Source organism: Bufo bufo, chromosome 11 (genome assembly GCF_905171765.1).
Source record: "Bufo bufo chromosome 11, aBufBuf1.1, whole genome shotgun sequence".
NCBI classification, from domain to species: domain Eukaryota; kingdom Metazoa; phylum Chordata; class Amphibia; order Anura; family Bufonidae; genus Bufo; species Bufo bufo.
The window spans coordinates 29716636-29732388 of NC_053399.1; the positions used below are offsets into that span (position 1 = coordinate 29716636).

At 46.1% G+C, this 15753-nt stretch overlaps 1 protein-coding gene across 1 annotated transcript in view; it reads left to right on the forward strand.

Annotated features, from left to right (window-relative positions):
* The first annotated feature begins 231 nt into the window (after nucleotides 1-231).
* SIX4 (SIX homeobox 4) overlaps nucleotides 232-15753 on the forward strand; it is a 30652-nt gene continuing 15130 nt past the window's right edge. The window contains exons 1-2 of the mRNA XM_040411201.1: nucleotides 232-1112; nucleotides 10797-11458. Of these exons, the coding sequence (XP_040267135.1) occupies nucleotides 406-1112; nucleotides 10797-11458 (1369 nt within the window). The 5' untranslated portion in view covers nucleotides 232-405. The remainder of the gene's footprint in view (nucleotides 1113-10796; nucleotides 11459-15753) is intronic.

Here is a 15753-nt window from a genome sequence, read left to right on the forward strand (position 1 = left end):
TTCCTCCGACAAGAGCTGTCAGGCCTGGAGAGTTGTGATCAGGTCTGGAGAGCAGGCTCCGGCCAGGTGGAGGTGTATATAATATATACGTACAGTCTGCGCCTGACCGCGCGCGATAGGTGGAAGAGAGGGGGGGGAGCGAACGCTTTGAGTGACGGTTGCCGCAGCAACGGCCGGTCTTGCATTCCAAAGTCCCCGCCCACCTCAGTTCCCCCAATGGTTCTCCCAGCTCCAGGCCAGGACGTTCCTGCCAGAGTTTGCAGTTGTATAGTAGTCACATTGCTGCGATTCGTTTACACTTCTGGGGAGGGGGGGAAGTAATGATCGCTGCGTGTCCGATGGAAACCTGATCAGACGGGAGGGGTGGACTTTTTTTTTTTTTTTTTTAACAGAAGGGGGGAAAAAATGTCTTCCCCTTCCAACGGGATCCCAAATGCAATAGAGATCAAGCAGGAAGATGCCTTGGACGCGGCTCCTTTCTCTATGGAGCATGCACAGCAGCCCGGGACAGAGGAGGGGATCAAGAACGAACTTGTGAGCGGTGGCGGGGGGGCCCCGTACACCCTAGCCTTCTCCCCGGAGCATGTCGCCTGCGTGTGCGAGGCTCTGCAGCAAGGTGGGGACCTGGACAGGCTGGCCCGGTTCCTGTGGTCTCTACCCCAAAGTGACCTGCTACGTGGCAACGAGAGTATCCTGAAAGCCCGGGCGCTGGTAGCTTTCCACCAGGGCAGGTACCAGGAGCTCTTCTCGGTGCTGGAGAGCCATAACTTTGAGCCGTCCAACCACGCCATGCTGCAGGACCTCTGGTACAAGGCTCGGTACAACGAGGCGGAAAAGGCCCGGGGGAGACCCCTGGGGGCGGTGGACAAGTACCGGCTGAGGAGGAAGTTCCCGCTGCCCCGGACCATCTGGGACGGAGAGGAGACCGTCTACTGCTTCAAGGAGAAGTCCCGCAACGCGCTCAAGGAGCTCTACAAGCACAACCGCTACCCGTCCCCGGCCGCCAAGAGGAACCTGGCCAAGATCACCGGCCTGTCCCTCACCCAGGTCAGCAACTGGTTCAAGAACCGCCGGCAGCGCGACCGCAACCCCTCCGAGGCGCAGTCCAAGAGGTGAGCACCCAACTTCTGCCACTTTCCTCTATTGTGCCTGCTGCAATATGGCGCTGCTCTGCTGCAAACTTTAGTATTATTATTATTTTTTTGCTTGAAGTGGATCCCAGCCATGCAGCCTGTCTATAGAGGTGCATAGGTGTCAGTTTTGGGGGGTAAAACTTGTAGAGAATGATTTTGGTGGCCTGCCTGTCTATATAATTTTAATTATGACAGAGTGAATGATTTGCTCGAATTTGATGCAGCCGGTTAGAGAGCATGGCGGATCAGGCTGCAGTGTTTTGAAACCTGATTCTGAACTCATTCAGCTCGGGTTTCATTGAAATCCTAGATAGGAGACAACTCCTGCCCTTTGATCGCCTTTGCTCATTTGCATTGCCCATTTTTTTTATTTTTTTTTATTTTATGATCTTGCCGTCGTACGGATTCCTGCAGCTGCCGTTTAAACCTTTCCGGTAAGATCTGACGGTTTTAGGTAAGGATTGGTCATTTTCCCATTTACGCGCTGGGTTTAGATTATCCGCGAGGCAATGCTTTAAACTAAAATAAATGACTTCTGGGAAAAGGGGGGTGGGGGGGAGACGGAGAAGGGGCGCTGATTTGCAGCCAGAGGGGGCTGAGATTGCTGTAAGCCCCTATGACTGCACAGGAGAGTGTTGGAACAGATGTGAGCTTGTTCCCCTTAGAGAGGGGGAAATCTAGTGGGGGCTGCACTTTTAACACCTTCGTGCTAGTTTGACTCCTTTTGTTACCTGGAAGTTGTCTTTTTTTTTAAGAAACATTTGACCGCCAAATGGTTTACACCGCTTTAATACAATGCAACAAACTGAAAGCCCACATATAGATAGGTGGCGTCTCCTTCCTGCTGTGCAGATTACCATATGGTTCAAGAGCAGACCCATGTAAAAGCAGCCTAGCTCACAACATTATCGGATTGCAGTGGCCTGTAGAGCCACCAGTTCCAGGATGCTGTGACGCTCTGCAGAGTTTTGTTATGCTGGGACTTGTAGTTTCAGAACAGCCAAGGAGCCACAGGACAGTACGTAGGATGATGTGTTGTGAATCAGGCCACGAATGGTGGTCCGTGCAGATGTTCAGAACCATAGTCTACAGAGCATTGGTTAATCGTATTTAACAAAAATGACTTCTAACGTGGCAAGCTCCATAATTTCCAAAAATTCTTCTTCCTCTTCCCTTTCATTCTTGACATGTTTATTGACATGTGTCTAGTATGACAAAGGTGGTCACATCTGACAGTGTGGCCTGCCATGGTCTGAGGGATAACCAGAGTGCAGCGCTTTAGAAATGCTACAGATTGCACCATTTTTTGGTGGTCTTACAAAAGACATTTCTGATTTACTTAAAGGAGTTGTCCAAAAGTAAGACAAGACCTCCCAGGGTGGGTGACCTGCGGTGGAGATAATACCTGGTCCCCACTGCTGGGTTCAGTCTCCGACACTCCTCAGATGGCTCTTCTTATCCATGCAGAGATGAAATCGATATCCGTCGACAGGGCAATACGTGACGTCACGACCACTGGTCACCTGATGCAAGGGAACAGGTCACTGCTGCAGCCTGTGATTGGCTACAGTGGTCACATGTCCCCTTATCGACTGAGGAAGAGGGAGCCGACCCGGGAGCATAAGACACCGAACCCTGCGGCGGAACCAGGTATCTCCACAGGCCAGCGACTCTTAGAGTGGAGTCTTCCCCCTTGGATAAACCCTTTAAGTGCTCCCATCTAGGATATGCCATCACTTTACTGTAGGTGGGGATCTGACTCCTGGGCCCCTGACCAGTTTGGAGAATGAAGGGACGACCACGCTAGTTTTTCCAAGCCCATGGCACTCTTGGCCACATGGCTGTAGGGCGGGCCCATTCACTTAAAGGGGTCCAGAAAAAAAACTGGACAACCCTTGTGGCATGCCTGCAATAAAGAACAGACCATTACTTACCTAGCAGATCCCACGCTGCCTCTCCGGTTCTTCCGGGTGGGCTCTGCTGACCCAACTACAGCAATGATGCCACGTCGGCAACACATGACTGCTGCAGCCAATCGCTGATCTCAGCAGTATGCTGTTTGAGCCTAGTGACTGGCAGCAGCTGTGACGTCACATTTTGTCGAAGTGATGCCACCGCTGTAGCTGGGTCAACAGATCCGTGACACTGGATAACCCCTTGAAATGAAGCTGTGCACAGTTCCCTTGCATAGCAGGTGGCTGAGGAGTTGCTCTACAGCAGGCATCCTCAAACTGTGGCCCTCCAGCTGTTGCAAAACTACACCTCCCAGCATGCCCGAACAGCCTACAAGTATCAGTAGGGCATCGTGGGAGTTGTAGTTTTACAACAGCTGGAGGGCCGCAGTTTGAGGATGCCTGCTTTACAGGGTCAGCAGTGCAACTCCTTCATTTTCAGGATTGCTTCGGGTCCCAGAGGCAAGACCTCGACTGATCATAAAGTGGTGGCATATCCTAGCTATATACCATCTTTACTAGATGGGAATACCCCTTCAAAGGCTACATTAAATCGGTCACGGGACAGGGTGATTTTTTATTTATTTTTTCTATCCGCAATAGTCAAGTGGTGTCTGGCAGCTGCTTATCTCCACTGAAATAATATGCATGTTCGGCCTAGCTGTGTGAATGGGCGAATCAGGACTGAAAACAGTGATCTAAACAGTTGTTCCCGTGGCCGCCAGTCATCCTGTCCTTTGTCCAGATTACTTCTTATGTTTGAGAGCAAGGTACAGGGTTGTAGCGTTGTCTAGGACGTCAAGACTTTGCAGGGGTTAGTTTGTTTTCTTCAGAAATCCCTTATCTCTACAGGTTTGTGACTGGTTTGGCCTGCCAGGTGGAGGTGACCTGTTCTTCCAACAGAACGTTCAGCCCTTCCCTGTTCTGTCTCTTTACGCCTCCCATTTGTAGAACTTTTAATGAGAGAAGTTGCCCTGAGGTGTTTTTTTTCTTGAAAGGCACGTACAGCAATAATGAAATAATGCTGTGTGTTGTATTTGCAGTGTGATCTGGCGTTCCCCATACTTCTAGATATTAGTGCTCTGTAGACAGGACATTCCCCATACTATCTTTACAGCTTGAATATTGTTAGCAGGGTATGCTATGAAGCCTTAGCATTTACACTGTAGGACAATGCACCTAAGGTGTTGCCTTTTATGAAGGAGTATTTAGTCCAAAGGAGCTGCCCCATACCATAGACCAGGGGTGGACTGGCAACCTAAAGTGGCCCCTGAAAAAAAAAAATGTGAAAGTGGCCCTTTCAAAATGACAAAAGGTTAGAGCAGCACAAGTAAGCGTGCTCGGCTATATCCTCTGCAGTTCAGGCCTAGACCTCATCCAGCCTGGGACCTGAGATGCCTGCATTCATGTGCGGTTTGTACACTGCCTCATAGGCTTCAGGTCAAGTGGCCTCTTTCTCCGTGAGGGTGAATGGTGGGACAGAAGGCCATGGGTATTGGTGATACAGTTGAATTCAGAGGACATTTGTGGTACCCGGCTTGGCTCGTAATTAATCGTTGCATACCTGACAGCTTGAGGGAGCCTCGAGTGGACTCCTTGGCATCAGCCTACCAAGAAATTTCCCGGTGGGGTCTATGACCAGTCTGCCCCTGCTATAATCTGGATTTAGGGAAGTGTGAGTGTGCATATCAACAGACACACAACCTCTGTCCAGCTGAGTGCAAAGACCCCTGAGATATGTGCAGTGCTTATTGTGGTGTATTTGACCAAATGCTATATAGCAGTATTGGAGGGACTAGGAGAAGTCCATGTGATGTCCATACAATGAGGGTTGCCACTGGTATAAAGCCTCTTTCACAGGAGTGTGTCCGGATGCGTTGCGGCAAACCCGCGTGAGTAGGTTTTGACTGCGATTGCGTTGCGTTCAGTTTTTATCGCGCGGGTGCAATGCGTTTTGCACGCGCGTGATAAAAAACTGAATGTGGTACCCAGACCCGAACTTCTTCACAGAAGTTTGGGTTCAAGGTTGTGTAGATTGTATTATTTCCCCTTATAACATGGTTATAAGGGGAAATAATAGCATTCTGAATACAGAATGCATAGTACAATAGGGCTGGAGGGGTTAAAAAAAACAACAATAATAATAATTTAACTGCTTCTTTGATGACGTCACTACGCTCATCACATGGTCCGTCACATGATCCATAACATGGTAAAAGATCATGTGATGAGCGCAGTGACTCCATCAAAGGTCCTATTCCTCAAAGAAGAAGACAGAAGAGATGTCGGCTGCGCGAACAAGTGGATTAAGGTGAGTTAAATTATTTATTTATTTTTAACCCCTCCAGCCCTATTGTACTATGCATTCTGTATTCAGAATGCTATTATTTTCCCTTATAACCATGTTATAAGGGTAACTAATACAATCTACACAACCTTGAACCCAAACCTGAACTTCTGTGAAGAAGTTCGGATCTGGGTACCACATTCAGTTTTTTATCACGCGCGTGCAAAACGCATTGGACCCGCACGATAAAAACTGAACAACGGAACGCAATCGCAGTCAAAACTGACTGCAATTGGGTACCTACTCGCGCGGGTTTGCCGCAACGCATCCGGACCTTATCCGGACACGCTCGTGTGAAAGAGGCCGAAGGGTTTCCATGGATTTCTCAGGTGTAGAGGGCCTGGTCCGTATACATTTTTGCCTCATTTGGATAAATGGCTTATAAACCTGTGAAAGAGTAGAAGATTCTGTCAATATCTGGGTGGAACCAATGGTTTGAAATAATCTTTGTGATGAAGATTGATTTATGGTAAAAATTGTCTTTGCGATCTTTTATGCCTCATGCACGTGTCTGGATAAATCGGGTGCGGACTGGAAACTTAAAGTGGCCCTGGAAATCTAAAAATGGCCTCATGTTGTATGAGAGTCCAAATTCACACAAGGCGGGGCAACACAAGTAGGCAGGGCCAGCAATACTGTAGTGCACCACAAAATACCGCCCCTGCAGAACCAAATACCACAGTGCAGCACAAAATACTGCCACCCTCGATGCAGTATTCAAGTGTATCACTGACCTGAGGATGGCGATACAGTTGAATTTAGTAGGGCACCTGCCAGGTGCATAAGAACCTGATGCTCCTACATTCATTAATGTTGAGCACATCAGATCATTACCTGGCTGTCAGCTTGAGAAGGGCGCAGGTGGCCCCCTGGGCATCGACCCAACAAGAATATTTCCCTGTAGGGTCTATGGCCAGTCTACCCCTGGGATCAGATATTAGTTCTGAGTGTGTGTGTGTGGCCCTGCCATCATCCCTAAGAGAAATGGATGTGTTTTTTATTTTTTAAGTCTCCTTTAGGCTACTTTCACACTGGCGGTTTTGCTGGATCCGGCAGGGTTCAGCAAAAAACGCTTCCGTTACTGATAATACAACCATCTGCATCCGTTATGAATGGATCTTTAACATAGCCAAGACGGAACCGTCATGAACTCCATTGAAAGTCAATGGGGGATGGATCCGTTTTCTATTGTCAGATTGTGTAAGAGAAAACGGATCCGTCCCCATTGACTTGCATTGTGGGTCATGACGAATCCGTCTTGCTCCGCATCCCAAGACGGAAAGCAAACCGCAGCATGCTGCGGTATGAGAACGGGACGGAATGCATTTTGGAGCACTCCGTTCAGTTACGTTTTGTCCCCATTGACAATGAATGGGGACAAAACGGAAGCGTTTTTTTCCGGTATTGAGACCCTATGACTGATCTCAATACCGGAAAATATTAACGCTTGTGTGAAAGTAACCTTAAAAAGGTTATCCCACCAAATAGTGTTTATCTATCCACAGTATAGACAGTACAGGCTGTATTGCAGGAGAATCCAACCGCTGGGACAGAGTCCCCTTTACAAATGGAGTGGTAGTGCGCATGTCTGTCCATTCACTTATATGGAACTGGTGTAGACATTGCTCCTTCAGCCCACTGCTCGCTTCAGATGGGGGACTCAGGATAACTCTGTTATCAGGATCACTGGGGGCCCCAGCAGTCAGACCCTTGCAATCTTACATTTATATATGCATCTTTTTTTTGTCCGTCCAAAACCCAGCTTTTATGCCGGAAATCAGCCGTATCACCGCTGGATCTTATTACAGTCAATGGAGATGTGAGCAAGGTGTAAACAGTGACAGCCGCTATGACAAAGTGCTATTCCTTCTTTCCCCATTTATTATAATGGCGGTGGAGATCCCGGAGAAACCCAGCAAATATGCAGAGAAGCGGCCAGACATAGACCGCTGCCGGCTGCTTCTCTGCATATTTGCCAGGTTGCGCCCGGATATCCACCAGTCCCCATTATAGTGAATGGGACGGAACAGAATTACGTCAGTGATGGATCCGGAAGGCTGTTCCCTGCCGGAACAGCCTGTCGGATCTGCATCAACACAGATGTGAGACAGGCCTAACATCTGTAGCAGGTGATGGCCCATTACACTTCCAAGACATAAGCCGACACACGGAAATACAATATCCGTAAGATACCATGACCTCAGTATTACGGCTTTATACCAGAACTAGTATGGCGTCATAATATGGCCGACTGCGTTAGTAGGTTGCAGGAAATAGGATAATATATCAGTTGCTAATAAATGAAAAGATCAACGAGGTCAACAAAATCCTTTACTTCATGATGTGATGTTTTCAGCCCTATCAATAGGAATTAGGTTGTTCTTTCCTGATATAGCATACATGTTTCCATATACCCGCCATTGTAAATGTGCAAGTATATGTCCTAGATCAAACCTTTACAGCTTGTAAAATATTCATGGGCTTTAAGTGTGCAGATATGACAGCCCCGCACAATGGATGCTTATGCATTTGCTGGTTGGGGTCTTAATGGTCCGGTTACAGGCATGAGCTGCAGAATGGTTTTTTGTAATTTGTGCTTGATGCATGTGCTTTCCAAGGCGAGATAGCAATCTCCATATCCCCGGCTTACTGCATAGAGATGTGGGGGAAGGGAGGTCTTGATGGATGGGCAAATGTGGACAGGTAACATTCCTTGTGCTGTCTAAACGAATCCTTCCTGGGTAAAGAAAACCTCCCCCCACTCCTCAAGCTCTTCCCCATACATTCACACCTTTGGGGCATTCCATCGTATTCCAGGCCTTCCTGTGAATTGCATGCTTGTGTGATCAGGAAGTATAGAATTACGCTGGACGTACACTGTGGGTTTCGTTCACATGCACGTTGGAGGCAGCACGCTTTCCTCTCTTACCTGGTAAAATGGTAACCTGACTGACCCTATTATAGTCAATTGGGTTTGTCTAGTGCAGTTGGTTTCAGTTATGTCAGATTTGGCACTTACCGTAGGTGGTTTTCATTGTGCTGCTCCTATAAATGAGCCGAAAAGAAATGGCAGCGCTGTTGTGAACCCAGAAAATTGGGAGCAATTATTTCAGGGGGAGATGGGAGGTTTGCATACACTTTAATTGGCCGGTTCCGTTGACATTGGCAGGTTTAACCAATGTTAATCTAATGTGTATGGACCAAGGGCTCTTATACATTGGCTGAGGATAGAGTCAATTATTGGGCACAGACGTTCTACGAACGCTCGTCCCCGACAATTGGCCTGTGTACAGATGTCACCTATCACCCGACATCTAAAGAGTCGGATGATTGCATCTTTCGTGCGGCCCCTTAAACTCGTCATTTGTCGGCAGCACATCACCCTGTGTAAGCAAGGATCTGCTGCCAACAGTATGCAAAGTGAATTGAGACTAAACAATCATTCGACCCCCTTTTTACTTTGCATCTGGTCATGTGAATGACCCTTTTAAATGAGTGCAGTTTGATTGACTGGTTAGCGCGTTTGATTAGCGCTCATTATTGTCCCGCCATTAGCAAATGTAAGAAGACCCTAAGGCAGGGGTCCACAACCTTTTCTGGTTGGGGGCCACATTGTCAGCCTGAACCAATTCCAAGGGCTGAAAATAAAACTTAAAGGGAACCTGTTATCAACTTTATGCTGCCCATACTAAAGGCAGAATAAAGTAGAGACAGGTGAGTTGATTTCAGCGCTCTGTCATATATAAGTTAAAAGTAAGTAGTTGCCGAGAACCAACATCATAATCATTGCAGACTGGGCCTGGAAAAGAGTCCCGGCCACCTGAGAAGAGTCCTGGTTATTCATGAGTTCCTGCTCTCCTGCCCACCTGCTGATGGCTGACAGTCTTCTACCTAGTTTTCTCTCTTTCTCTCTAGGAGAGAACTGCCAACCATCAGCAGATGGGGAGAGCAGGAGATTAGGAATAACCAGGACTCTTCTCAGGTAGATTTGACTCTTTTCCAGGCCTGCGCTGCAGTGATTATGATGCTGGTTCTCAGCAACCACTTACTTTTAGCTCATGAGTGACACACCGCTGACATCAGCATTTCTGTCACTATTTTATGCTGCCCTCAGTGAGGTCAGCATAACGTTGATGACGGGTTCCCTTTAAAGGGGTATTGCCAACTGAAATACTCTATGGCATATAGAACATACAGTAAACATCATAAATGTCTGGTTACCCTTCCAGGGCTCCCATCTAATGGGGGAATACATGAAAGACACATGTGAGCAGCCACAAGCCATAGACATACATGTCTGTTACCAGATGGTTGGGGGCCACACAGAATGGTATCAAGGGCCGCATGTGGCCCCCAGGCTGTGCACCCCTGTCCTAAGGGTTGATTCACATGATCGTGCTCGGTCTGGGAAGCACAGCCTGTGTATCGGCCGACCATGGCTCCTCTGACCTGAACTGACTACATCATGATGCCGTCAGTTCCTATCGGATCGCGGGTGTATTGTACTGTGCTGACATGATGTGAGCATAGTACACTAGACCCACAATTGTGATCGGAACTGGTCAAAAATGTGGTCATAAATCGCTATTAAGTCAGTTTTTAGGTCCGGGGAACCGCAGTCGGTCCGGGAGATGTAGCGTGCACATGGCCTGTGTTTACTAGAAGCAAACACCGTTGTGCGAATCGGCCTTAAGGGCTCATGCACCCAGCCTTATGTGTTTTGCAAATTGTGGATCCACAAAACATGGATCCCGGCTGTGTGCATGCTGCAATTTTTTTTTCTTCGCTTCAATAGAAATGTCCTATCCTTGTCCACGAAATGGACAAGAATAGAGCATGTTCCATCTTTTTAGCGGGGCCATAGAAAGGACGCATGAATGGGTCCGCATCCGATCCACAGAAAATTTGGATAGTATGCAGACCAAACATACGGTCGTGTGCATGAGCCCTAAGGCAGAATTTGGTCGCCCCTTATCTTGGTGGCTGGTTAATAATTACTTTTCTGCAGTTGTAGATGAAGTAATTGATTGCTTAGAAAATAACTTTTCTATTTTACAGCATCCAAGCATATAATCCTCGGCATGGTATTTATTTTTCTTGCTTAATAACTGCTCCCCGTTTACAAATGCCACCACTTGACTGCCATATATTTGCCAAATGGCCCTTCTGTGTTTGCTTCTTGCCACTTCACACAAGTTAAGTGTCCATTAGTCTCCTCCAAAAGAGGGTTTCCCTGAACCAGCTGTTTGCATATACTTTTGAAGTTTTTTATTTTTTATTTTTACTGTCAATTCGTGTCCCTTCCATTTACATTGGAGTTTTGTAATGATGTTTCTTTTTGTGTGCTTTACTTTGCAAATTTAGTGAGTCTGATGGAAACCACAGCACTGAGGATGAATCGAGCAAAGGCCAAGACGACTTGTCTCCACATACTCTTTCCAACTCGGATGGGGTCTCCAACCTAAACCTTTCATCTCACCCAGATGCGGTGTATATGCAGCACATTGGAAATAAGATCTCCTTAGGTTCCTCTGGAGTGCTGTTAAATGGAAGTTTGGTATCTTCCAATACTTCACCTCTCTTTCTAAACGGCGGCTCGTTTATCCAAGGACCCAATGGCGTGCTTCTAAATGGTATAAATGTGGCAAATTCACAAACGGTGACATTGAATTCTCAAAAAGTGGCCTCTACCATTGTAAGCAATGGTGCCCCAAACTCGGACATCTTAGTGTCTTCTTCCGAGGAAGTCAAGGTTCTTCAAGCTGGTTTGACAGATTCTTCTTCAGCGTACACTACAAATATACAGTCTTCTTTCCCCGGGTTAATACCTGCTACAGAAGTCAAGAGTGAGACTATCCAGCCTGCTGCTTCTCAAGATGGCGGAACAGTTGTTACATTTACCACTCCCATACAGATAAACCCATATGGCATTGTCCAGATCCCCAGTTCAGGAACAAACGCCCAACTCCTTAATGGAAGCCTTGGATTCTCCACACTCCAGCTGCCTTCTGTCGCCATGTCTCAAGGTAAATGCTAGGCTTAGAACGCATGTACGTGCATATGGATGTGCTGTCATCCTGGTACATTGTTTTCTAAAATGTTTTGTGGATTTTGACACCTCATTAATTTGGGTAGACACCTTGTAAACGCTGGGCATTTAAAGGGGTTTATGGTCCTTTAAAAATTGCTGCTAAACTATGTAAAAATTGTAAAAAAATAATAATAATATTTTAATATACTTCCAAATATGGTGCAGGAACATAGCCTTTCATGGTTTTCTCTTGTCAAAGGGATCGTATCCTAAGGATAGGTCACCAGTATGAGGGTCTGACTCCTGGCATCCCCACTGATCAGCTCTGAAACCTGAACTTCTCAGCTCCATCCATTGTGCAGTGGACTGAGCTGCTCCCATGCGGTATGGGGGCGAACTTTCATTAAAGGGGTTACTGTGTTTTCTTCTTCAGACCCCAACCACCCTACCCCTTCCCCCCAAGCATGGCTGGACCCATGGTGGTGAGCATACTTAGCTTTTCTCTGCCACTGGGTTCCTGCTCCATCGCTCTGCCTCATGCACTGCTAGACCCTGTTGGACATGGGTCCACGTGACCCCTGTGGGCATTAATTGGGCATGGCAGTCACGTGACCAACATCAAACAGGATATTAACCTGTGTATACCCAGGACCAGCAGAGCACAAGGTGGATCTACGAAGCCAGAACCCTAGTGGCAGGGGTATGCTCTCTACCGCAGGTCCAGCCACTTTGGGAGTCTGAAAAATAAAACACAGCGAAGATGGCCAACCTCTTTAATACTATTGTTCGTTCTCGTACTGTTTGCACTAGTCATCAGCACCAGGGACCGAATAATGATTTTTAGTGCCGCATTGAGGATGCTCACATCCAGGGAGAAGGAGACGCCCACAGCAGAAGACCGCGTCCCCTCCCCGTTGCGAGTTTACTGCTCGTTATAATACAGCGCATCAAATAATCGGGGGGGGGGGGGGGGGGCACAGGGGAGGGGGGCTTTTAAATAAAAAAAAAAAAAAAACACCCACCATGGCATCAGTGGGGGCCGCCCTACAAGGTAATACCATAATTAGCCTATGTCAAAACTGCTGAAAGGTCCTCTTTAAGTGTATGTGTATATACTGTCTGCCATTTCATAAAGCAAAATGTAGCCTTGAAAGCTGTGCCCATTCCATGTTTGTGAAGTCATTGAGAACAACGGCAAAGCTGTGTCTATACTTTTATGTTGCAGCTGTTCTGCGGTATTAATAGCACCGCTACGTATGAGGTATAATTAAGTGGCCTTCGTATACTTATTGGTTTGCAGCGGTCCTGCTTTAACAGCCCATTAGTAGGACTTCCAAATGGATATAGCCATCATTTGGTTAAATCAGAAATGCGCAGATGATGGGGCCTCGGTGTCTGCTGTGTGTATATATACCTCATGATGATGCAGAGAAAAGTGGCGCACTGTAGACGCTGCTCATCTCTATCTACAGAGGCAGTCGGTCACTGATTACGACGTGTGACAACCACTGATTGATACGTGGTGCTTCTTTATGAAGTTGTTCTTCAGCAGCTATGCTTTATATAGTAGTATGCTGCAGCAGCTGCAGAACATCATTAGACACATCTGAAGTGCTGGAGAGTTTCTTTTAAAAAGGATTAAGTTTTGCAGGAGAGCAGGTAACAAATAATGTAGCCCCAGCTGTGCATTATATAGAATACTTTTATATGGTCGTGGTACAGCTCTGTGACTTGTACTGTTCCTATAATACGCGTAGTAGTTACTATTAGACTGTTCCCTTTTTATGGAAACCTGGCCTGGTGTAAACCGAGATTGCAGGTAATAATGTAAAATGTTGACTGCACATCACAGGTGACGCCTAGACTTTGTGCACTCGATGGAGCCCCCAATTAGTGACGTTCTAGCTCTTAGAGGACCTGGCGCCTCTCCTGACATCTCTGTTTTAGCAGCCACTTGCATTCCCCATGTAATAACAATTCTGGAGCATCTGTTCTTATGACTCTGTGATGTGCCATTCCTCTATTATTCCTGCTAAAAGTTAAAAATCAAGTATTAGCAGTTTGCAGTGAAGGTCCAGATGGGTTTTGCTAATTGGCGATGTGACCTTGCACTAATTGACACTATCCAATCGGTGCAGCCAGTGTCAGACTGTACAGGGACACACTCCCAACTGGTAGCACCCATCTGTACCTTTACTGCAAACTGCTAGCAAATAATTCATAGCTTCTAGCAGGAATAATACAACAATGGCACATCATAGAGTCATATGAATAGATGCTCCAGAATTGTTATTATATGGACAATGTAGATAGTGACTAAAACAGACCTCTCAGGAGAGGTGACAACTCCTCTTTAACCACTTCACGACCGCCCATTGACTATAAACGTCCTATGGGCGGACGTTTATCTCTGAATGGACGTTCTAGAACATCCATTCAGAGATGGCAGCTGCACGCTAATCGTGCAGCTGCCGAGCGAGGGGGGGGGGCCGCTGTCAGTGACAGCAGGGCAACCCATAGAGAAGGCGCTGTGTATACAGATCAGGAAGCGCTATGCGCTTCCTGTGCCGGCCCGGTGGTCATGTGACTGCCGGGGACGGGAGCGTCCAGTTGCTGTCGGGTATTCCACAGACCTCGATCAACCCTGCACTGAGGCTGTACAGCAGGGGTGCACAACCTTTTCTGGTTGGGGGCCACATTGTCAGCCTAAACCAATTCCAAGGGCCGAAAATAAAACTTAGAGGTACTACCAACGGAAATACTATATTTTTGGCATATTGAACATAGAGTATATATCATAAATGTCTAGTTACACTTCTAGTACTCCCATCTAATGGGAGAATACATGAAAGATACATGTGAGCAGCCACAAAACATAGAAATAAATATTGTTACCCGATGGTTGGGGGCCCGCACAGAATGGTATCGAGGGCCGCAGGTTGTGCACCCCTGCTGTACAGCCTCTCTGGGGGGTGTATTTCCCCTGTAACTGGAGCTACTATGTCAGCCCCAGTTACAGGAGAAATCAATAGTGAAAAAGAAAAAAAAAAGTTAAATGTCCCCCAGAGGTCTTGTATAACCTTTTATGGGGGACGCAAAGTGTAAAATAAAAAAAAGAATAAATAAAATAGACCTATTTGGTATTGCAGCGTCCGTGACAGCCGGCTCTATAAATATCACATGATCCACCATGTCCGATAAACGCCATAAAAAATAAATGAATAAAAACAGTGTAAAAAAAAGAAAAAGAAAAAAAAAGAGCCTTTTTTTTGGTCACCTTGCATCACAAAAAGTGCAACACCAAGTGATCAATGGTACCAATCAAACCGTCGCATCATCCCGCAAAAAATTAGATCCAACCTAAGACAATCGGTCAAAAAAAAATCATTTTTTTTTGTTTCAAAAATGCTACTGTGTAAAACTTAAATAAGAGAAAGTATACATATTAGGTATTGCCACATCCGTAATGATCTGCTCTATAAAAAAAAAAGTCACATGACCTAACCCCTCAGGTGAACGCTGTAAAGATAACTAAAAACTGTGTTAAACTAAAGTGTAATAATGAATGATCAAAAAATTATATGTACCCAAAAATGGTACCAATAACAACTTCAACTCTTCCTGCAAAAAACAAGCCCCTGCACAAGATGATCGGCAGAAAAATGTAAAAAAATGGCGTTCAGAAAATTGAGACACACAAACATAATTTTTTTTTTCAAAAATGCTTTATTGTGTAAAACTGAAATAAACAAAGAAAGTAGACATATTTGAAAAACTGCTCTATAAAAATGGCACATGATCTACACTGTCTACACACTACAATGAATGTTGTAAAAAATAAAAACTGCCATTTTTTGGTTACCTTGCCTCGTGAAAAAAATTTAATCTAGAGCAATTAAAAATCATATGTACCCCAAAATAGTACCAAAAAAACTGGCACCGTATCCCCTAGTTTACGACATGGGGTCACGTTTTGGGAGTTTCTACTGTAAGGGTGCATCAGGGGGGCTTCAAAAGGGACATGGCATCTAAAAACCAGTTCAGCAAAATCTGCATTCCAAAAACCATATAGCGCTCCTTTTCTTCTGCGCCCTGCCGTGTGCCCTTACATCCTTTTACGACCACATGTGGGGTGTTTCTGTAAACCGCAGAATCGGGGTAATAAATATTACGTTTTGTTTGGCTGTTAACACTCGATGTGTTAAAGAGAAAATGGATTAAAATGGAAAATCTGCCAAAAAGTGAAATTTAGAAATGTCATCTCCATTTTCCTTTAATTCTTGTGGAACA